The sequence below is a fragment of the Fringilla coelebs genome (genome assembly GCF_963513975.1).
Source record: "Fringilla coelebs genome assembly, chromosome: 5".
NCBI lineage: Eukaryota > Metazoa > Chordata > Aves > Passeriformes > Fringillidae > Fringilla > Fringilla coelebs.
This window is the reverse complement of record NC_140033.1, coordinates 63,158,856-63,182,981: the sequence shown is the minus strand read 5'-3', so window position 1 is coordinate 63,182,981 and position 24,126 is coordinate 63,158,856. Positions and strand designations below refer to the sequence as shown.

Sequence of the window (24,126 nt, the reverse complement as noted above, 5' to 3'; positions counted from 1 at the left end):
CCAATGGGCGCGGGGCCGCTGCCCCGGAAGCAGCCGCGCCGCTGCCGCCGCTCGGGGCGGGCGGACCCTGCTGGGGAACGGCGGGGCTGTGCGGGAACGGGAGCCGGGGACGCGGAGGTGCGTGTGAAGCGGGGTTGGGGCACCCCCAGTCCGGGGGAACTCGGGCAGCCTGGCTGGGGAGCAGCAGCTGGGCCCCGAAGGGAAAAGGAGGGAGTAGGAGGGCAAAGGATGCTCATGGATGGGGGAGGTAAGGCGCATCCACGCGGTCCGTTTGCCCTAATCGTGCTTCCTAAAGAAATGAAGGTAATAATACTCTTGGTGTTTTCAAACTGGTCTGGTGGTCGATAATTCAGGCTGAGAAAGTTGGAGTTGTTCAGCCTGGAGAAGAGGAGTTTGAGTGGAGATCTCATAGCACCTTCCAGCATCTCCAGTGGCGCTGCAGGAAAGCTGGAGAGGGACTTGGTCAGGAACTGTAGTGGTAGGACGAGGAGCAGTGGGTAAAAACTGAGAGAGGAGAAACTCTAGTTACACGTGAGGAAGAAATTCTTTACGGTGAGAATGGTTGGCCTCTGGAACAGGCTGCCCAGGGAGGAGGTGAATGTCCCAATCCTGGCAGTGTTCAAGGCCACATTGCATGAGGCATTGACAGCCTTGTCTAGTGGAAGATATCCCTGCCCATGGCAGCAGGGTTTGGGACAACATCATCCTAAAGTCCATTCCAACCCCTTAACGTTCTATGATTCTATAATGGCTTGTGTTCATGGGAAGCCTTGAAGGAAGAAAAATTTTGATGGAATTAAAACTTGTATTTGGCTTTAGGATCAAAGCTGTGCAAGTTAAATGGCTAAAGTATTTGCAGTAATATCGTGGACTACTGTGTGAATTAATACACAAACACACAACTATGGAGAGCCTCTCTGTGTTTGAGTGATGCCTCTGTCAGACCTGGCTGGCTCCCAAGCAAAACATTCAATCTTGAGTGCTGAGACCTTCCAATAGTTTACACACCAAAATCTGTCAAAGGTCTGAGATTTCAATCTGGTTTTCCACACGATGTGATTTGGTGATTTCCCAAAAAGACATAAACTAACATCAAATCTGTACTGAGACTAAAAGGAATTGGTTCTGAAATCAATTGTGTATCTTGACCTCTTGTGTTCTAGCACAGAAACCTGGTTTTCATGAAAACTGGTTGAATGCACGACAGTATTTTCATTTACAGTTTTGCAGCCTTGGTTAACTCGGTTTTTAGTTAGACTCACACTCTGTAAAGAGGTAGACAAGTAAAGAGAATTCGAAGGTAGCGTCATACTGTTTCTTCTCATTTGGTTGAAAATGCTAAAATGCTGTGTGTTACTCTTCTGGAGTGTGTGCAGTTACTTGGTTTTTTGTATTGGTGGTGGGTTGCCAGGGGTAGCACAAGATCTGCAGTTATTGCTGAAGTCTGTAAGAGGCAGTTTTGAATGTATGTTAGTGTAGTAAATATTTTGATTGACAAAACAAATAGGCTATATCTAATAAGCTTAAGTGCAACTTTTGTGTTCTTGAACATGTTATAAGAAATTTTTATTTGCTCTGCCACAAATACTTTACGTTTTTTATTCATGCAATGAGTCATCTGTGCTTTTTAAAATTTTTGTGTAGGAATGTGGATTTTCATCTTGGAGAAGACATCGGTTCCGTCATACCTTGACTAAGTTCATTGAAAATGAAGCAAGATTCTACTAGAAACACTTCTTACACTGTGGATTGTGAGGATTATGTGCACGTGGTAAAATTCAATCCATTTGACAGTGGAGATTCATGTTCCCTCATTGCTTATGGTGGCAACAATTACGTGGTTGTTGGGAGTTGCAGATTTCAGGTTAGTTGTTTTTGTTAGATGCCCCTGAAACTGACTTTGCCAGCACCTCTACTGCAGGAAGACTCTGGTCACTTTCCTGTTCCTCCTCTCCCTGTGGTAAACAAGGGAGAATTTTACTTGTTTATTACACTAACAAGTCTAGGATACTTGTTTTTCAGTTATATATATATATATATATATATATATATATATATATATATATATATATATATATGTAAAATACAAACTGATATATCTGTCCTTATTTCTTTTTAGGGATGAACTGTAGAAATACTTACCTAATTTTTTTTCTCACAATTGTTTTTACTGGCTCTCCCTCACAGACTGTTGGAAACAGTAACATTTCTTACCTTCAAGTTACTTACAGTGATATTGTGAAAAATTTTTAAATGGAAAATACTGAGTATTGTATATTTTTATACTGGATTAAATGTTTTTCATTAGATGGGGTTTTTTGCCTAGATGCTTGACAATCAATTGGAGTCAATTGCTTGGAATTTCGAAGCTTTTTTCCTTCATCTTGCTTCTTTATTATTCAATATTATTTTTGTAATTCGTCTACTATAATTAATACTGTAGCTGATATTATTATTATTGTTGTTGTTGTTATTCCCCATGGTCTTACTGTTGGAAATTTTCTGAAGAGCACCTGGTGCTAACCACAAAAACATACTGACATTTGTGTTGCTCACTACCTTGTTTCTGGTATAGGCCTTGAAAAGGAAGTAATTAAAATTTTGACAACCACTGACACAAGGTGTTTTTTCTGTAATTTTCATATCCTTCCTTCCCTTCCACATGTGGAGTCAATGAGTATTTCAGAGTAGGAGAGGAAAATGTTATTCTTTCTTCCTGTTGAGAAGCATTGAAAAACTGTGGGTAATTTCATGCATCCTCAGTTGGGTTCTGCATGGCCTCGACATTATGTAGAAGGCATACAGAGAGGGCATACATCTTTATCTTAAAGCAGAATTGTCACATAGAGAAAATTTCGTAAGAATATCCTTTGAGGTGCTTCATTGGATGTTCTGAAAACTTTTAAAAGCTTTTTAGAGGTCAGTTTACTGATAGAGTCCACAATCCCAACTCTTGTTTCATTTTTCCTGCTATCTGGTGTCCTGACCAGTGGTAAGAATAAGCAAGCTTCTGTTTAGGATCAGATGACAGAGGGCACCTTTTTATCTCCTGCTGTTTGAAGAGCAATGCTCTGGAAGTCACAGCATTTTTCCATGGTGTAAAAACACTTCAGAAAGAAGACATTAAATTACATGTTTGCTTTTGTTCCCGTTGCTTCTTCTCACTGCAGTGTGTGCTAAATTGCCATGCTGTTTTAAGTGGCCTTAGTTGTATCTGCTTGTACAGAGAATGAGCTCAACATCTTCATAGTTCAGTTCTGATTTTTCTGCTCTTTATTGGCCTCTGGCATGAGACTGCAATCAGTCATAATTTACTCATACTTTATTGTATTTCTAAGTATTTAAATATTTCAAATTAATGCTTTCTGTATGTTCCAGGTTTTCACTTTGAAGGTGTTATGATCTGAAAAGATCCCAATATGTGTAATTTTGAATGCCCTTTGATTTTGTAGCAATCTGATTTGTTAGAAGTCACCAAGACCTTGTTCTGAATCAGCTAACTGCAATATTTCTATAGGAGGAGGATGCAGAAGTGGAAGGCATGCAATATAAGACACTAAGAACATTTCACCATGGAATCAGAGTTGATGCCATAGCATGGAGTCCTGAAACTAGACTTGATGCTATACCTCCCCAGATAAGGTACTTAACAATAAAAATCTACAGTGTATCCTTGTCTCTTACCTGTTTTCCCTAAGTCCTTAATATTGGACTGCTCAAAGCTTATGAGTGACATCTAACTCCTTAGAAATCACTGATTAATCTCTGAATTCTTCAGTAGAGTATTTATTCTTATAGTCTTTTTTTTTTTGTTCATTTGCTTGGTTTTTGTCCTCCTTGTTGTGCCCCTTGACCCTCTCCCTACTGAACAAGCTGTAAATAATATCTTTTTCATTATTTTTATGGACCCCAGACATTGTTTCTTTCTTTGTACATTTTCGAGGAACCATTTCTTTTAAGAGCTTTAGTAAATGTGAGATCATTTGAATGGCCCCCTTTTTAAAGCTATTTGCATATGTGCTGTGTTTCAATGTAGGTTAGATACTATTTATGAGAGCCTTTGAGGTGTAAATCTAGAAAATCTAGAAAGACAGTTAGCTATTAAGTGTAAATTTCTGAATTAAAATGTACTCAGTAGTTTGATTCTTCAGAGTTACCATAGTTGCTTACTGCTCAATTTTCATACAGTCTTTTAGGTTAAAATATGTTAAATAGAAATTGGTTTCTGAATTTTATATTTCAGTATTTTAAAACACTTATAACAAGGGTTGTTTTTTGTGCCTTACCACTTAACTTCCAAGAAAACTTTCAGCAGCACTTATGAGAGATATTTCAGGTAATTGGTAATTAATCCAGATTTAGCTTTGTAAAAACATCTGAATAAATATTCTTGGCACTTGTTGCACACTATTTTACAGATAACCTCCAGTTATAATTCTGCTTGTGGCCAAAGCAGAAAAGTTAAGATAGATGGTTTTGGGTTTTCTTCAAAATCTGGCTTTTTCTTTGCATTTTTAAGATGAAGGAAAACTGATTAAAAGGCAACTATTGCAATGTTGATTGACTGACAAGCCTTTTTTTGTCTGTTGAGTGTAGGTTTTGTACTGCAGCTTCTGATAGGAAGTTAAGGCTGTTTACTTCAGACCTGCAGGACAAGAATGAATTTAAGGTAAGGGCAGCTAATGTGATTTTTAAAAGATTATTTAGTTTTTAGTGAAGTCTAATCTTTAACTATCCTTCTGCTCCACTTGTGGCAGATCTTAGGTCCATCATCTCTAGGGATAATAACTGTGTTGTGAATACCTTTCTGTCTTTAAAGTGGGAATAACTGTAATTATCACCTATATGATCTTCTGATTGTCTTCAAAATTCGTCCCAGTCCAGGTACTACTGTTCATTAGATGTTTGTGCTATCCAGTGTAAAGATTTTTGGTGAGGTCTTAGCTGACAATAAGCAAAGCTAATTAATAAAAAAAAAAAAAATAATTGGGAGAGTGTATTCCTTGGCTTTTACTGCTTTAGAACAGGATATTGCTTTTTTTGACGAGAGTGGCTTATTGGGTATAAAGGAGAAAAAATAGACTTTTATTTTTAGTGTATTAATTTATATTAGTAAGACAATGAGATTTGTCATACAGAAATTAAGTGAATTGTGGATGTCAGTTATGTGGCCATACTGATAATAGAATGAGTAAAGGTAGGGTATAAGAAGTAAAGAGGGATGCTACTAAATGTCTTGAAAGAAAATGCTTTTTCTGTTGCTTCCTATATGCACATACTTTTAATTCCCTTCTTTTAGTGTTGGTCATACATGATTTTGCCATTGAGCAGTGGGATAACTGGCATAGTCAGCTTGGTGGGATTTCTGACAAATTAGTTCTTAAAGTTCTTTATGCTGTCCTTGTGAATTGATATCTGTCATTCCATATTAAAGTTATCTATTTGTGTAATATCTACAGTTTTGTGAATTTCAGACTAGAAGCTTTAATGTTAAGCTGTGAATGAAATCTTTTAACTTAGCAGAATGTAAAGTGTCTTTAATATTAGCTAATGGATTGATAATTAGTTGAAATAATGAAGCAATGACTCTAGTGAGCTAAATTCAACATCAAAGTTCTAGCTTTTTAATTTATTTTGGATTACTAAGGCCACAAGAAATAGAGTGGTCAGAAGGAGGAAGGAAGTGTTTATCCCTCTGTACTTGACAGCTTGAATCCCCTCTTCAGTTTTGGGCCACTCAGGACAAGGAAAACATTGAGGTGCTGGAGAATGTCCAGAGAAGGCAGTGGAGCTGGTGAAGGGTAGGGAGCAAAAGTCCTATGAGGGAAAGTTCAGCTGAGGGAACTGGGCTTGTTCATCCTGGAGAAAAGAAAGCTTGGGAGGGAACTTAAAACCTCTACAACCACCTGAAAGGAGGCTGTAGCCAGGTGGGGGTGAGCCAAGTCTGCCAGCCAGCAAGTGATAGGACAAGAGCAAATGGCCCCAAGTCATACCAGAGGAGGTTCAGATTGGATATTATGAAAAAATCCTTCTGTAAAAGGGTGATCTAGCGTTGGAACAGGCTGCCCAGGGAAGCAGTGTGATCTCTGTGTTCACCTTATAGATGTGGTGCTTAGGGATGGACCTGGCAGTGTTGAATTTGTGTTTGGACTCAGTGATCTCAGAGGTCTTTTCCAACCTTAATGATTCTATGATTGTTTAGTGCATATGCAATACAAATGAGAAGTGTTGGATTGAATTTAACAGTAAAGCTATTAGCTTTGTTTATGCCAGCTCCACCACTGAAATTAGCTGTCCAAGAACTTCATTAAGGATGGGCTCCTGCTGAGGAAAAAGTAAAAATACATACTATTTTATATGGGTCAGGCTTGGTCTGATGTTAAAAATAATCAGAAAACAGCTAAGAATACATATTTTTTACCTACTGGTGAGGAACGCATTAACAAAAAGAAAGAATGTGGACTACTGTGTTTGTGTCAGTAAAAGTTGTCTTTGAGACTGTCTTCTGGGTTTTTTTTTTAATATAAAGTGTGGAAAACCCTTCCTGGCAATCAATTAATTTCTTATATCTGGACAATTATTGTACTCTAGATTTATTGTCAAGAAAAGTAACACCTAACTGTGATTTAAAGCACATGCAAAATCCCAGATGTTCACAAATTCTGGGTCAGCTACGCTGATCTGGCTTTCAGTAACGTTTGATACAGTGGGTTCTTCTTAACAGTTAACTGATACCTCAGAAAACCTATTTCATAAACCTGAGGTTGAACTCATGATGAACATGTGGAAAATTTTGATCTATTATACAGTGCAAACTCGACACATGGGATCTTCAGGAGAGGTCCAGACTATGGAAACAAATCTGAAGGAAGTATGTGACTACGTTCAGAATGTAATCTCTGAACATTTTGTCTCCTATAGTAAACAATTAGTACGTGTTGCTTCTGGAGGGATAGACAGAGAAACCTTACTCTGTTTTCCCCGTGGAAAAACTGTCTTGATGTAATTATCAACAAGGAACTTGAAGCACACTTGAGTTTTCCATTACTATGTCGACACGACTAATCCAAAATTTATGGGTTGGATCAAGCCCAGAACAAAAAAACAAAAGGTAAAATATGACTGATGGATCTTCGTGAAACCTTTTTCTTCTTTTGAGGTTTTCATTTGGAAATGAATTATGGCTTCCTTGTCCTGTTTCAAATTTTGCTTAATAAAAAGCATATTTCATCAGAACTGCAGAAGTAAAATGAGGCAGGATATTTGAATTCAGAATGCTGAAAATTGTCAAAAGACTTGGCATTCTGTCTAAATAGTTTAGCATCATCTTAGGGCCTATTAGTTCTAGTATAATCCATTAGGCTTTAATAAAATAATGGAAAAAAGTATTGGAAAAAAATAAGTTGGCTGCTGAAAATGTTTCTGTATTGAACTGATGAGGCATTCTTAAAACTTTTAGAGAGGAGGATTTAGTTATTGTGCATGCTTGAGATTTTCTTTTTTTTTAGTCTGTTCTGCATTTGTTCCTCAGAATAGCTACACTTAAAGGTGATGTGTTTTTCTTTGAGAAAAGTGTGGAACTTGTTTTCATTCGACCTTGTTTTCCTCTGCAATCTCTCAGTCTCATGCTGTTATCGAGAGGATATTTTTGTCTCATTTTTATGATACCTTGCTGGGCAAAACAAAAGCAGCTGTGCCTTGAGACTTAATCAGTGAGACTGAATAGAAGAGGGTGGAACAGTAACAGATACATCTACACATGGAAATTTGCCTGGCTTAAAATTTTGTGAGACTTCTTTCAAAAACACCATAGGTGTATTTAATGAGAGATTCAGAGATCAGAGTGACTTACCAGTAATCAGAGTTCTTTCATGTAGGTAGATCATGCATTCATTGCCTGGTCATTCTCCTCTTCCTTTCTGAGATTTACTCTCTTCTACCTTCTAAACGCAGAGGTTGAAAAAATTATAAAAAACTCTAGTGTGATTCACAGATCTGTCAAGCAAAAGCATCAAACTGACCTCTGTGCTTACTACAAGGAGTAGTGGGAGGCATCTTTTCACCTGCAGTATGAATCTACACATGAATTAGATACTTTAAAGAAATCCAGTTACTGATAAAAACTTTTTAAAGCTTCTATTAAAAGTATAGTTTTATCTTAACACACATCTTTCCATTAGCAGGTCTGTTAAATACATTGGTGGAACAGTCAGCTCTAAGGTAAAAGTATTTCTCTTTTCTGCTTGGCAGACATTTGATGGCCACTCAGATTACATTAATGATCTGGTCTTTGCTCCCAATGAAGGACAAGAAATTGCAAGTGTAAGTGATGATCACACCTGCAGGTATGCATTTTGTTCAAAACACTATTGAAAAACTAGTATTGGACTTTTTCTATCTGTGAATGTTTTATATGTCCACTTAAATAAGCATTTATATTTTTATTTTTAGTGTGCCTTCATGGCCCTCTAACAAGACTAGTCTACTAACAAGATAAGAAATGGACTATTCTCATTAACTTGGGTTGTGGACTGGCTTTTTGTTGTGACTTGTGGATTGTCTTTTTTCAAAGCAATATTTTGAATCAGCTAGATTCAAAATGAAGAAAACTTTTATCTTGGATTTGCACACACTATTTTCCCCCTTTTGGGATAGGAATAAAATGAGAATAGGAGAGAGCAGACATGTACAGCTCAGTGCTGAATTGTACAGACCTTCTCTATGTATTCTGTCTTCAGGTGGGTCAAGTTTAAAGTCAGTGAAAGTCAGTATGTGAACTTGTCCATCTACCCAAATGTATTAGCCTTACCAGGGGGTGGGATGACATTGCCTGAAGACAGCACCATCCTAATACAGTGGTACTGGCAGCTCAAAATACCATGATTACAGCTGCTTCAAACCCAGCTGTTTTGATACTTATTACTGGAAGTAGAAGAGAAGCATGGTTGAATGCTTTGAAACCTGCTGGGTAAAGGTTTTTGATGCAGGAGTTTGTCATTGTCAAAAGGTCACCCATCTTCTAGTAGTGTGCAAGAATCTGTCAAGCTGCTCCTCTTACCCCTCCAGTGCAGTTAGAGAGATCAGGAGGGCTATGCAGGCTTTTCAGGTCATTGCAGTAGGGCAGCAAGAGAGTTGGGAAAGCATTGTCTTTGACTTTCTTTATTCTGATTAGTTGGCAGTTTATCCATGGATGTCTAGTCAGTATTTCCAACAAAATCATTAGGAATGAATAGTAGAAATGTATGACTTAGCTGTATCTTCTTCTGATTTATTTACTATCCTTGATATCTTTGTTAAATCTAAACTTATATTTGGCTTATTCAGTAAAAAACTGTTTGTGGCCTTTTCCTGTTTCTTTTATGAAATGCTCAGCTTTCCTGGGATGAAAGAAAACTGTTTTAAAACCAGTTGTCTAATTGATACTAATTTAAAGGCAAATAAAATGTATGTAATTAGTATATACTAACAAGATTGCAGCTTAGTACCTATAAAAGACATTTTATGCCATAAACCGTAAAGTCTTTGGTTAAAAGCCATGGGAAATAAGTAGAATTTTTTTTGGCTACTTGAGTTCTTCTTTTTCCATTCATGCATGTGGGGCATGAAGAGTTTTTCTATTGAATTTAAAGGTTACACTTTCAAAACTAATGGAAAATGCATTCCTTGGGACTTACCAAAATCATTCTTTACTTACTCTGTAATTTGCTTCAGTAGTAACGTAAGAAGAGGAATAATTCTTCTGCCTGTACTGAATTTCTCTCCTGAAATTGTTCTTAGGATACAAAAATCTGCTAATGCCTGTGGAATAAAATACTAGAACAATTAGTACAAGTCCTGAGTTCCACTTTTCAGTCTCAATAAAGTTTTAAAACAACTTTTTGGTATGTATTGACTATATACAAGCATGGTTAGGTCTTCCCTGGTTTTCACTCAAGAGAAAGTTTATGTTTAAGTTCATCAGTAACCTCTAGGGAAGTGAGATTTTCACTTTTCTTCCACTAAATAGTCTTGCCACAAGCTGGTGCAACTGTGACATCTCAGAGTGGAGTTCAGTCATTTTGGCTGGAGGGCAGACAGTGTAACCTGGACACTGGTTATATCCAACGTTCTCACTTTTAAGTTGCTGCTGTGTTGCTCAGGAATTCTTGTTTCTTGCATGTGGTCTTTATTGGCCTTAATCTCACAACTCAAAACTTTTTTGCAGCTGTGAAGTAGAATTGCTCTAAAAATAATTGCAGTGGTCATCTGTGTTAGGATAGCTTTAAGGAATATTTCATTTAATTCCTTGAAATGGTAAGGCAGTATACACTTCTTTGAACATTTGCATCAAGTGTAGGAATGTGTGCATCCCACTTTGTTAATGACATGTGTGTGTGTGTGTGTGTGTGTGTGTGTGTGTGTGTGTGTGTGTGTGTGCAACTCCCTGTGCACCACTCTTTAAAAAAAAAATAATTACTACTGGCTTTTTCATTATGATTCAGAAACACAGTCTAGGAGTCTGCACAGACTCAGATGTACAAATGATTTTGTTCTGGTACTTAACAAAGCCAAAAAAATTGTGGGAAATGTTTGGAAAACACCACGAGTTCAACTGAAATCCTCCACTATTGGTGGTTAAAGACCTGGTGTTTCTGGAATTACTTAAGGCCAAATACCATCCTATCAAAACCCACTAATCTCATATCCATGATAAAAATGAACTTGACTGTCAAAAGGTTAATTCAATCTGATTGGTAATCACCTCATACTCCCTCCTCAGGTGGAACTGAAAGGTCTGACAGTGTTAGACCCTTAGAAATACTAGCATTGCAATTTCTTCTGGTCATCAAGTGCTGGAATGGCTTGTATTTTGAAAAGCTGCAAAAAACTCATCCATCCCTTTCTCTCCCTCACTCTCTCTTTTTCTTTTAACCATTTCTTAAACTACATCCTCTTCCTCTCTTTGTGAGTGCAAAAGAATGTATAGTTGTATTATCTTCCACATTACCTGTGGCTGTACCTGCTTTTTGATTCCTTTCTGAGTTCTGTTCATTTCCTTAAACCATGGCTGACATCACTTCATAGAGAACTTGGTGAATTCATCAGTCACTCTGAAGTTCAGCCTTCTCTGTTACATGTAGAATAAATGCCAGATCATGAGAGGATTAGTTTTGTTCTCTAACCAGGGATTAGGGGGCAAGGTTTGATGTCACTGAAAGCTAAATTAACTATCGTTTTAGAATGCTTTGTAGTGTTTCATCTGGTTTTAAGGGGGTTTATCTGTAGCATATTTTTTATGTGGTACTCTGATGCCCTAGGTATTTTGTGTAGATTTTTCTCTAAACAATATGAAGGAAAGGTAATGGTAACTCCTGGGTTTTTGCTTTTTGGGGCTTTTTTTGTTCTTGTTTTTTTTTAATGTATTGCCAGCACATGTTGCACTTGAATCTTACCTTGATTATTCAATAAATATTTCAGGTTTTGGCTATGTTGAAAAGTGGTCATTATCACTTATTTCTGCCTCCAAACCCATTGTCTATTTGCATCTTCCCATTCCTAGTGCAGTCAAGTATGGATTTCTGTCAAAATTTTTATAAAAGTTGTCATACCAAAATACTTCTTCTTTCTGAGGTATGCTGGTTACATTTTATCAAGCTAGTTCTGCATTATAATTTATGAAAATAAAGAAGTCTTGAGTTGCTTTGAGAGTCCAGTCTTTGAATTGGCACACTTGTATGCATCCCTGTATGTAGTCGTACACAATTCTGTTACATTGTACTGCCACAATGTATTAACCAACTGGTTTTGGACAGTGCAAGAATTAACTGATCTCCTGTCAGCATTAAAAAAAACCAACAAAAAGCTTTCTGGATCAAATGTTTGGAACGTTATTTCAGTGTTATCTTAATAAAATTTTCATTAGGAAGTCTTCAATATATGAGGATGATGGAGTAATTTGTGACACATTATGGCTTATGTTAAGAGTAGCACAGCCCTAGAATGCAGTCTAGCCTGTAAATTGTTTTTAAATAGAAATAATTGCATTAGATTTGTTTAGAAGTTTTATATTTTAGAAAGCCATCAGCAGAATTGGTAGTTGATTTTCTCTGTAGCAGTCATACCACAGAAGCATTTAGTATTATATCCACCCTGGGAACAATAAGCTGATAGCTCTTAACAGCCATTTTTTGCTCTGATAGAAAGGACAGAACTGAAGTGTCACTCTTTTTTTCAAAAAGGCTGCGTGGTCTCTGGTTTTGCATTAGATAACTTTAAAGGAATTTCAGTAGTAGTAGTAGAAATGTGTATTTCTTGGACTTAGTTCTAAGTATGCATGGCCTGAGAAGTGTATTAGTGAAGTGGAGATACTGCATGTCCTGCCTCTACCAACACTGCCGGGTATAATTGCAGCCCACAGTCAGCAGTGAGAAATGTATCAATCTATTGATTGCATATCCAAGTAGATATTACAAGAAGCTAGAGATAACATGTTTTTTAATGCCAAGATCTGAAATACTCTAATCACTAATTCTTTAGGAGCAGTGACATTTCCTTCGATCACCAAAAGAAAATGGTGAACGTGGGTCAGCTTTCTGAAGGAATATCTGTACATTTCTTCTGTGAACAGACTTGATAAAAACTTAAATATTACACCTTTCTCTTGTTCTGACCAGACAGAGGAATCTCTACAGTTCCACTTCAGCCTTTCATGTCCTGCCTAGTACCCTCCAGATGTGTGACAGCCAAATCCATATGGAGTTGTCAGAAGACCTTAGAGAAAGCCAGTCTTGGTTGTATCCTCTGCAGTATTTTCTAATCTCTGCACTTTCATGTTCCTTTTCTGAGATCTTCTCACTCCTTGTGCTCAGTGAGGAACAAGTTCACCTTTGTGTGATCACAGGAACAGGAACCTTGCCCATGACCGTAGTGCTCTAGGCTTTTCAAGAGTGATAGGATTTTACTCGTGCATGGAATATGTCTGATGGAGATATAAAGAAATGTATTAAAGTTAGATATTAAAAAAAAAGAAAAAACAACAAAACCATGTTGGACAGGAGTAATCTTTGAGTAATGGATCAAGTATAGTTGATCATGCTTTTTAGTGGGAATCAGATGTCAAGGTTTCTTCTAGCCCCCACCCACTCACTAAAATTGTTAGAAGTCTTTTGTTGGAAGAATTCCCATTTTTACTTCCATCTTCTGGGGATTTGAGAAATGCCTGAAGATTGCAATCTGGTTTAGTTCTTTCACTATTGCAAATTATGATTTTTAGCCAATTAACAGTTGCTTCTGCTATTTGAAATTATTCATAATTCAGAAAGTTAGAAGATAAAATAAGGATCATCTCCATTGCCACAAGTGTTCAGAGTTCTAATGAGGTACTTTGCCAGGTGTAATAAAAGTCCATTCTATGATGATATTGCTGCACATATGCATCCGTATTCATGCATACAAGATATAATATAGTTGGGTCAATGAAATTTGAATATCTTCAAGCTATGAGGTCACTGCAGTTTTTATTTGTTTGTTAGCTACAGGATTTGAATGACAAGAGAAAGGCACTAGTATCTCAAGAATTTTCTTTAACAGCATTTGCAACAATCTGTATTTGAGTTGGTTTAAGTTTTCTGAGTATTGCAGTAAATAATTTCTCAGTTCTTAGTTACTTAAAAACATTATTTTACTGAGAAGATTAGATGTTATTTTTGAGACTATACATTAATCAACTGTGTTTATTCAAACTTTTCTCCAATGAATTTTTTGTGGATTTTGTTTTAAATATCAGGAAAAAATGCCACAAGCTCAGTGACAAGTCTATGCCACGATAGTTGGTTGGAACAGAAGAACTAAGAGAGTGACACATTGCAGGGTTAAAAAAGATAAGGATGTTTGGAGAAAAACATACAGTTGTTTTAGTTTGGTATAAAATCATGGTAGTATTAGTAAAGTTTCAAGAGCTTTGAATGGGAGACAAAAGCCTCAGTCTTTTTGGATTGATTCACGTGATAGGAATGTGAACAAAAATGGGGGGGCAGCATCTGTAGCTGATTTGGTTATGATTACTGAGTAATTTAGGAATTGAAAATCAGTTTGGCTAAATTTTTGGGGTTTGCAAGTTTTTTACTTGGGTTTTTCACAAAGAAATACTGAAAAGAGTTAATTGAACACATATGTAATTGTATAGACATGATGCATTCACACAAGGATCTATCTTGATATATATTGCCTGGTTTGTGTTTTGGGGGTTTTGGGGTTTTCTTTTCCAAAACTAAAAATACTATCTTTGGTATCAATAAAGAAAATATAAAAGAGGCTTTTAGCCCTTCTCTTCCCTATACTGTTTGTTACTAACAGTCCTGCCATTCTTACAAAGTAAAAAATACAAATTTGGTAACTTTATAAATAACAAAGTTATGGAGGTAAAAAGCATAAATTTCTGTCTCAACACCTAATAACATCACTCACTTCAGGGAAGGAAACATAATGGCATATTCCTTTTGCCAAAATGATTCACCATCTTGTCTTGTATCATAATTTTCTCCCTGCACAGTAAATACACATGGGGAGTGTTGATTTGACTTGGACAAATCTACAAGGCAAAATTTTTGGCAGTAGAAGAAAGTATTGTATGTTTCTAAATTACCTAATCAAGTAGATATTTCATTTTTTAAACACTTGTCAGGTTTTTGTTTTGACTTTTTTTAGTAAGCACACTGATTCTTCAAGATTAGAGACCCTGTGTTTTCTACGGGGAAAACAAATATTTGATCTATTGTGGTTTGGCATAAGAAAACAACATTGTTCATTAACTATATTTACTTTATTCCCATATATTTTGTCTAGACTTATGATGTATTGGTTAAGAGTTTTTTTAAATCTCTTAAATATAAGGCTCTAAGCACCCTGGTGAGATATAAACTGAAAAAGTCTGGAGGAAGTCAGCAAAAATCCTCTAGAATAAACAATAATAGTACGTAGCCACTCATCTAGCTCAAAAGACTGGGCAGAACACTACTTTAAAAATTGGCTGTTTCTCAAGTTTTGCATGTCAGAAGGGAAGGATATATGTGTATGTTTCAGTGTCCAAATGTATATAAATAACATGTAGCCTTGTGGTTCAGACTGATGTTCACAACTGTGATGTCTTTGTCCTACAACTGAGCTATTGATTTTGTAGGAAAAGAGTGAGTTGAGCAGTGGATGTGAGGTAAAATAGTCTCAGTTTTGATTTTGTTGCATTTTAGAAACAAAGTAGCTCCATAGCTTATTACCACTCTTACTGAACACATCCAAAGAAAACTCACCCATAACCTAACCTAGTTTTGGTGTTTCAGCATACACTTCCCTGTCCATCCATATTGACCAAATACTGTTGATTATTTAATTTTTTTATAGTTGCCAGATATGTACTGTAGGTGTTTCCAAAGCAAAAGGTAAAACTGGCACATGCAATTTACCTGATGAAAGCTCTCCGAGACCCTTTCTTGGTTAGGGTTACCTCTGCCATTGATCCTTCTGTTTGCCTTAGCTTCATTTCTGGTTTCTTATATTTCCATCGCTCAATCTTGTCTTACCAGGAAATAGTGGAAACTCTCATATTAGGCAGCCAAAATACTTTAATTAAGAGTCTTGCCCTTTACATGGCAACATGGATGATTAATTTGATTGGTACCTCATTTTAGGTTCCTTGTATCAACTGGGCCAACACTGACTTTCCTGCTTTGTACTGCCTCACTGCTATTTATGGTATAGTACAAAGGCTGTAGTGTTGACTCATGAAAAAATGGGAACATCTCACTGAAATTTAATGTCTAGATAACTTAAAGTGTCAAATCATTTGAATAGTTAAATAGAGGCTCTGCCTCGCTCATCAGTGTTAAAATACATTATCTGCAGCACTGGCCACTTTCAATGACTTCTTCAAATGATACAGCATGAACACTATTTCATTTGGTCACTTCCTCTGTGAACAAATTGAGGCACTGAAAATTATTGTATTTGCAGTCAAATGGCAATAGTTTAGTACTTTACTTTTTTGTCTTTCTTTCTTTTCTCCCCAGGGTCTGGGATTTGGAAGGAAATGAGAAAGCCCATTTTGTTTTACGTTCCTCTGGAATGAGTGTTTGCTGGCATCCTGAGGAGGCTTTTAAGGTTGTGGTTTTCTCCCTCACCACCTTTAAAATAACAGGAGGGGGGGACACACCTAAAGTGCAGCTTTGATGCTGTAGTAACATTAAAGTTTGAGGACCTAGTTTACACTGTAACTGGATATTGGTTGGATCTGCTAATGTGAAGGGACTATGAATGAATTCTCATTGCCATTCTTGTCATTTTACCCTCAGTCCCTTACTCCTCCCATCAGAAATAGTCCTTCTTGATTAGGTACATCAGTTGTTGATAACTATTCTGCTGATTGCTTATTAACTGGCGATTACCAGAGAAGAGCTTGAGTTTTCTCAGTCATGGTAATACAGTTCACCAATAATACAGACCCTTTAAAGAACATGCCAAGCTTTGAAAAGGATCTGTTTGAAGTTAACAAGAGACATTTTTGTTGTTGTTCTTGCTTAAAGTCTATGAAATATGTTCTGAAAAATCAAATCAATAGACTGTGATTTTATACTTATCTCGTTATTCTACTGAGGAGGATTAATCAGCTGGTAAGTACCCAAATATCCAGCTTCGTTAATGGTCTAGTCCCTGCAGTCTTGGATTTATTATTCCTAATGTGCCTATCAATAACTGCCTTAAGCAGCTACAAATGGTTGTTCAGGTTACCACAAAAACACATACTTAAAACAGAGAAAAGCAGTCAAATAAGGTATCAAAATATTTACACAGCAGTAGGGAAGGAGGATCTCTAATCTCATCACACTTACCACCAATATCAATATCCGTCCTTACTATAAAAGGAAACTGTTAACTAGGAAAACTGTTGATTCAGGTGGCATCAGAATTTAATGGGTTAGCTGCTGTTTGCTACTGAGCAACTTTGTTAGCACAACAAAATTAATAGATTTTCCCAAAAATACTGCCATAGTATGCCAGTCTTAGATATTATTAGCGTTAGCATGTCTTTCTTTGAGTATTATCAGAGACAGGCATGGAGTTTTTTTGTTTTTTTGTTGGGTTTTTTTTGGTTTTTTAAAAGCCCATTCCAAACACTCATAAAACTTGCTAGATTTAGTTCTTGCTGAAAAGCTTATTGCAGGTCAAAATGCTTACTGCACCGTGACCTTTAGTTTGCAGGAAAGCATGTTTTGGTGACAGTTCTATTTTTCCAAACAAACTGGTATTACTGGAGTATTTTTTTATGCTTCTTTGCCTTTCTTGATTAATTGTTCATGATTATCTGAAAACCATTTCTCCTCATTAAGAAGAATCTCATGTCATCATCTGGGTATTGGAACAGGTTGCCCAAAGTGTTCAAGACCAGGCTGGATGGAGCCCTGAGCAATCTGGCCTAGTAGAGAGTGTCCCTGCCCATGGCAGAGGATTGGAACTAGAACCCAATCCTTCTATGATTCTATAATTTAATCATGAAGCTCTTTCTACAATACTTAAAAAACAACTGCTTGAGTGTACTGCTGTAATAGAAAAAGTTTAGATAAAATACATTGCAAATTATTATAGGATGAAGTAAGAGATGTTATATAAAATCAGTAAGAGTGGTTCTATAGATTCTACAGCCACACTAATTAATACTTTGCTTAGAATGATAAAATCATTGAGGTTGGAAAAGACCTCTAACATCCTCGAGTCCAACCTTTGATTGAACACCATCCTATCAAATAAACCATTGCACTAAGTGCCATATACAGTCATTTCTTGAATGCCTCCAGGGATGGTGACTCCACCACTTCCTGGGCAGCTCTGTTCCAGTGCTTGATAACCCTTTCTTTTTTACAGCATTGTGTGTCAGCTGGTTCTTTGTGCTCTGAACAGAAGCTGCTGAATGTTAAAATAATAATAATAACTTTTTGCTGTGTGAAAGCACAGTGCTTTGGTGGTTATGAACTGGTGTTTCTAACCATCAAAATTATACACACAGATAGCTATAGACATATAGAAATAAAATAATGTAATCACTATGTATAACAGTGTATCAATAGTGTAAAATGGTTTTTATTTATTGTTTACAGAGTGTCCAAGAGAAAGTTTTCTGGTATGAAGTGAAGAACTGTACTTCATTTAGTATTATTATATTTGTTTGAATGTATTCTAGGTTTTCTGTAGAGTAGGAAAAAATTAATTTCCATTAATGCTAAGTTTACCACATTGTATGAATTTCTTTTAACAGCTGATGGTGGCAGAGAAGAATGGGACAATACGATTCTATGACCTGATTACACACCAGGCCATTCTCTCCCTGGAGTGTGAACAAACACCACTGATGTCAGCAGACTGGTGTTTAAAAAATACTTTTAAAATTGGAGCAGTTGCTGGAAGTGATTGGCTGATCTGGGATATCACTCGCTCCAGGTATTTTTATGCCCATGGCATAGGTGTCTTTATTCTCTTCATGGGGAAATGCAGGTACTACTTGGCTAATAAAGCATGGCTGTCACAGAATCACAAATGGGTCAGGTTGGAAGGGACCACGGTGTGTCAGCTGGTCCGACCTCCCTGCTCAGGCAGGATCATCCTAGAGCACAAGGCACAGGGTTGGGAATATCTTCAGTGAGGGAGACTCCACACCCTCTCTGGGCAACCTGTTCCAGTGCCTGCTCACTTGCAGAGTAAAGTTCTTCCTCATGTTCAGGAACTTCCTGCTCATCAGTTTGTGCCCACTGCCTCTCATCCTATTGCTTGCAGGACGGAGCAGAGCCTGGCTCCATCCCCTTGACCCCCCCCTCCAGATACTGATGGACCTTGATGAGGTCCCTTCTCAGTCATCTCTTCTCAAGGCTGAACAGGCACAGCTCCTCCTTGTAAGAGATGCTCCAGCCCCTTACTCATCTTTGTAGGCCCAATGCATAAGCTAAATAAATGAACAATTATCAGGAATTATGATATTGATACAAACCACTCCCTCGTATTCTTTGTTTCATCTTTATCAATATTTTATGTTAAAAATGTAACATTGTCTTTGTCCATTTGAGATAGCATCTCACTACTGTTTGCCTCTCACTCTTATGTGTTTGTTAAAATTTCATTCCAAGTCATAAGCAGATACCTATTGATCCTTAATGAACTGGACAACTACTTCAGTTTTCCTACTCCAAATTGAGATTAAAGCTGCAGGAATCCTCTGGTTTTCCCTCAGCTGCTTCACAGAGAGTAGACAATGTGTCCCCTTCACTGCAATTTTAGTACTTATAGTATGAGCTATAGTTATTTGCAGAACAGGTTTTTACCCTGAATGTCTCTTTTAGTTATCCACAGGATAAGAGACCTGTCCATGTTGACCGAGCCAGATTATTCAGGTATAAATGTTGTCTTGATTTTATGGGGTTTATCTGTTTTAGTCTATATCTATACAAACAGTTGTGAGTTTAGTAACCTGCTTGTATCTCGCTTAAGTAATTTTTAGGAGGACTGGGTATATAAACTTTGTGAAATTTGTCAATGACCCACATTTAGTATATATGAGTAGCATTCATGTGATAGTTTTTTTTTTTGTTTTACAGCACTGTGCTTATGGGGCTGTGGGTAGGGAATCATTTACAAGCTAATTCACTAAATCTGTTTCTCTGCTGTTACAATACATGACATCTTCACAGTTAGTCCCAAGGGAGAGAACTCCACTTTGCACTTCTGCTGCTATAACAGGGGCATTTGGAAAGAACATTCATTTTATTCATGGATGGATTCATTTTATTCATAGGTGGTCCCGAGTGAATGAAAATCTGTTTGCAACTACTGGATATCCAGGAAAGACAACTACTCAATTGCTGGTTCATCATTTAGGACACCCCCAAGTAAATTTTTGACTGCAGTTGCATCTGTTTTCCTCAGATCAGACTCGTGTTACTTAAAAGCTACAATTAAAAACTAGCCCAAACCATTCAGAAGTGCTGCTTGGTATACCCATTTTATTTTATTTTGGTTTGTGGCATTCATGCTAAGGAAAAAAAAAATTGGTGCATCCTTAAAACTGCTATTTTAGGAGCTGCTCGATCTATATGCTGGTTTGCTGCTCGATCTATAGCTTGGTTTGCCATATCAGTTCTGAGGGGAAGAAAAACACCTTTAACCTGATGTTTAATTAATCTGGCAACATTTCTAGTTCTTAGGAGGCTAAAACCACCTAGTGGTATATTTTTATGGTTTTAACTAATTACATTTTAAATTATTAATGAAAATGCAAAGCATAGGAAATATTTTGGTTTTGCTGGAGTCAGTATATACTTGCAATGCTTACAATAAAAATATTACCTCCAAACATACTAGTTATGAATTCACTGAAATAACAGAAGTAATTTCATTTTAAAAGGTTTCTAAGTTTGATATCATGCCTTTATAATAATGGTGTTTAAGCTAATGTAAAGAGTTGAAACTATTTGTTATTATGGAATATTTTGCTGCATTTTACTTAAATCTAGTAAGCAGCTACTGGAACTATGCAGCAGAGAATCACATTTTTTAGTAGAATTTCTGTTGTATTTTAACTATATTTGTTTTAAGGAGTATTTAATCTGTGGTGTTTATTTGTCTATGCAACTTGGTATCTGCAGTTTAGAAATCATTTATAAGGGAAGTTGTATTGATATTTTTCTCCCTCTCTCTTTGTTTTTTACAGCCCATTCTTACTGGAACTGCAGCTGTAGGATCTGGCTTGACATGGCACAGAACTCTTCCATTATGTGCAGTTGGAGGAGACCATAAAATTTTCTTCTGGGTTACTGAAATGTAAAATAAGCATTTGCCTTCAATATGAAGCTTGACAGCATAATGCCTTTTTTCTAGTAAAATGAAGAAATTTACTCTTTGTGATGGTTTTCACTTGGACAACAGAAGAAAGAAGCAAGCAAGATATAAATCACTTGTGTTTGATTTTTAGCTTGCAAGTACAAGAGCTTTTTGAAAAATTGTTTATCATACATTTTGGTTATTTCTATTAGAATAAAATGTACTTTTTAAACATGGTATCTGGTGTGAAATTAATTTATTGGGGGAGTTTTTAAAGAGATTTTGTGTCCCAGCATGTCAGTCTGATAATCTCACTCAGTTAACAGAGCTCAAATACCTGATACTGTGCAGAGTAACCTACAGAAAGAACACCTCTCCGTATTAGCTTTGCCAACCACGACTATCTTATAAGGAAAAAAAAAAGCAGTAATGTACTGTGGTTATGGATGTTTTTGAATAAACTAGTTAGCACTACCAGTGAAGAAGCTAATGGTGAAATCAGAATGATAATTTGAACCAGATTTATTTCTCTAAAGACAACAGAGGGATTTACTTTAGGCCTGTCAAACAGCACAGTGAGGGTTTTTTTTTTCTGCTTACAGCCTTTTACTTCCAGTATTTACAAGAAAATCAAAGGCATTCTGCTTTCTAGAAACCTATTTTTCCTACCATTCCCATACAAGACCAGAGCAGAAGTAAAAGAAGACAGAGATAACTCCTGTCTTAAGTAGCTGTTTTGCATACTTTTGCAAGTGAAGGGATGTCAGGATGTTTCACTAGTGTTACAGCTCCTTACAGCATTGTAGCCCTCATTATTAGCTGTAGTTAGATTTTAAAATATTCGATTGTTTGTTCCTATTTATGTCGGACACAAACCAGTTCAGAAGTGGGACATCAATAAGTGAAATTACAGTCACCTTTTGAAACTCAAGACCATATTCTATTTCTCATAATCCTTTATCCTTGAGAACTTTTGCTTTCCAGCTGGCACCAAAATTTACCTAAAACAAATATGAAGTTTCTTATAAGTTCCAGTGGACTGGTGTGTGCCTAAACTGTAAAATAAGCAGATGTTTCAAGGTAACTAGTGCTCTGTTTATCTTGTATCCATTGTCTAACCAGAGATAGCAGCCTTAGGGGGAGGTTTCATTCACTTGTAGCTAAAAATCTTTGTGACTCTGGGAGGAAGGATTGGCCTGAGGCACTGTTATCCTTTTTGTGTGTAGTGGAACTGAAACAGACATGGGTTTTCTGTCCTCAGAGCAAACTTCACAAAGCTCCTGCCTATGCAGAATATATCCACTATACTCAGGACCCATGCAGACAAGGCCAGTATGCACCAGGCATGTGCAGGTGCACTCTTGAGTGAGACTTTTTTGGTTTAGAATTGCTTAAGCCCAAAGAGGGCAAAGAACAGAAATTCTTTTGTTCTGTAGTTAATTCAGAAACCAGGATGTTTGCTTTTCATACTTTGTTTTTAAGGACTACTTAAAACTGTTTACCCAGGAATGATCTTGCCAAGTTCAAGGCTCTTCATTTTATACTGGAAAGAAGTAATATGGATATTTAAATAAATAAGTAAGAGAGCAGCTAATGTTTTTAGCATGTTCTCCATGCTCTTTTGTACAGAACAAAATAATTAGTTAATCCTCTCATGTTGCCTCAGCACAGTACTTGGAAAACTGAAACTTGACAAACCATTTTCAGAGAACTGCAAAACATTTATCATTTAGTTTCCATTTTCTTTCTTTTTTTTAAGAAACCTACATAATACCTAACATTGTATTTCTCACAGTCTATTTAACTGTGAAGGGTTGATAATTCTCTGAACTGTTTGCAAGAATTGTACAAGTTCTGGCACACTTAGATTATTGAGACTGGAGGGGTCATTGCTTAAATTCAGCATAGAGAAAAATCATTGAGGCAATATCAGTTTTATACAGAAAATTTTACTAGAATACCCTTTGCAAGCATGGATTTAGAAGACTCCATGGTAAATCAAGCAAATGTTAATCCACACTGATCTTTTCAGCTGTTCATTGGACCACCTTATTAAAAACAACTATTGCCCCTTGTGGAGGATCAGGTGACACCATGTCTGGAAATTTTTTTGGATCAGCTTTTTGTTTCTGTTTAACTTGTCTCTCAGATGTAGAGCTATTTGAGTTCTGGGCTGATTCTAACCTGAATGTGGTGTCCTGGGACCTGTAACAATATATAAGCACACAAGATGCATATGAACATTGTAAGCTTCAGTAGCCCTTGCCAGTTTTTCTCAGCTTGTACAGTTTTGTTTTGCAGATGACCTGAGTCTCTGATTCTGTGCAATATATGGAGCAGATCAGTTTCAATGCTTTGAAAACCATGTTCTTGCCTTTACTTTTCCGTGTACCCTAATCACAAGTCAGGTTTTTTTTACCAGTGATAAAGATGGAGCTCTGATCAGTTTTCTGTACACACAGCTTTTCCACTCCAAGCTGGCCTCAGCATCTGGAAAGCTGACATCTTCAAAATACTAATGTTCAACCAAACTTCATTTTGGTAACTCTTAAACACTCTTTAATCTCTTTTCCTTCACTGGAAGGTGGAGCTACAGAACAGGGCCTTTAAATGACAGGATATATATGTACGCATGCATGGGGTATAAACTGCCAGCAGCTACAAACTGTACAGTACTTATTCCTCAGTCTGACATTTATCATCCAGCATGGGTGCTGGTAAATAATACATTTTCAAATCGTACACACTATAAATCTGGATGTTATCACTCAATTATTTTTTATACATCTTCTCTTTGGAAGTTCAGGCACTTATATTTACAGCTGAACAAGTTAGTTCAATTTAAACTTTTTTAAGAGGTTTTGCAAAATTTGGATCATTTCCTCCTTTCTGTTTTTCACTTTTCATACCCTGCATTTCCTAACTCCAGCTGGGAGGAAAAAGTGCTGTGTTGCACTTTTCTATGCAGTATTTTTGGGCAAATTAAAAGCAGGAAGTACCAGAAAGTTCATAAAATAGCATATTCTTGTGAGATTTCTTATCCAGCTTTACAGACCAAGACTTTCAGATAAGATCTGGCTATGCATTTACATTAATTTTCAGTGCCATTGCCTGGAAAAAATGTATTATAGACACTTAGTGATAAATGAGATTCATTCTTCTTGCATATAATTTAGTTGGAATTTTAAGGTAATTATAAGCAAATAACTCAAAGTAGTGGCAAAATAAGTTAAATAAACAGCTCTGTTGCCCAACACAAATTTGCACAACTCCTGTAAGCTAGGGATTGAAAGC

At 36.7% G+C, this 24,126-nt stretch overlaps 1 protein-coding gene across 1 annotated transcript; it reads left to right on the top strand.

The window, feature by feature from the left end:
* The first annotated feature begins 36 nt into the window (after positions 1-36).
* On the top strand, positions 37-21,063 carry NUP37 (nucleoporin 37). The gene is made up of 10 exons (XM_084205942.1): positions 37-117; positions 1,645-1,864; positions 3,518-3,642; positions 4,597-4,669; positions 8,251-8,345; positions 16,041-16,131; positions 18,281-18,462; positions 19,356-19,406; positions 19,808-19,901; positions 20,723-21,063. Exons 2-10 carry the CDS (start codon positions 1,709-1,711, stop codon positions 20,834-20,836), a joined length of 981 nt encoding a protein of 326 aa, XP_084062068.1. The 5' UTR covers positions 37-117; positions 1,645-1,708; the 3' UTR covers positions 20,837-21,063.
* The last annotated feature ends 3,063 nt before the right edge of the window (positions 21,064-24,126 follow it).

Bases quoted from the DNA above. Each gene is read 5' to 3' on its own strand.
- NUP37 (XM_084205942.1), top strand. From the start codon at position 1,709: ATGAAGCAAGATTCTACTAGAAACACTTCTTACACTGTGGATTGTGAG. The intron at 19,407-19,807 runs GTATAAATGTTG...TTTTATTCATAG, and splicing joins GACCGAGCCAGATTATTCAG to GTGGTCCCGAGTGAATGAAA. The intron at 19,902-20,722 runs GTAAATTTTTGA...TGTTTTTTACAG, and splicing joins ATCATTTAGGACACCCCCAA to CCCATTCTTACTGGAACTGC.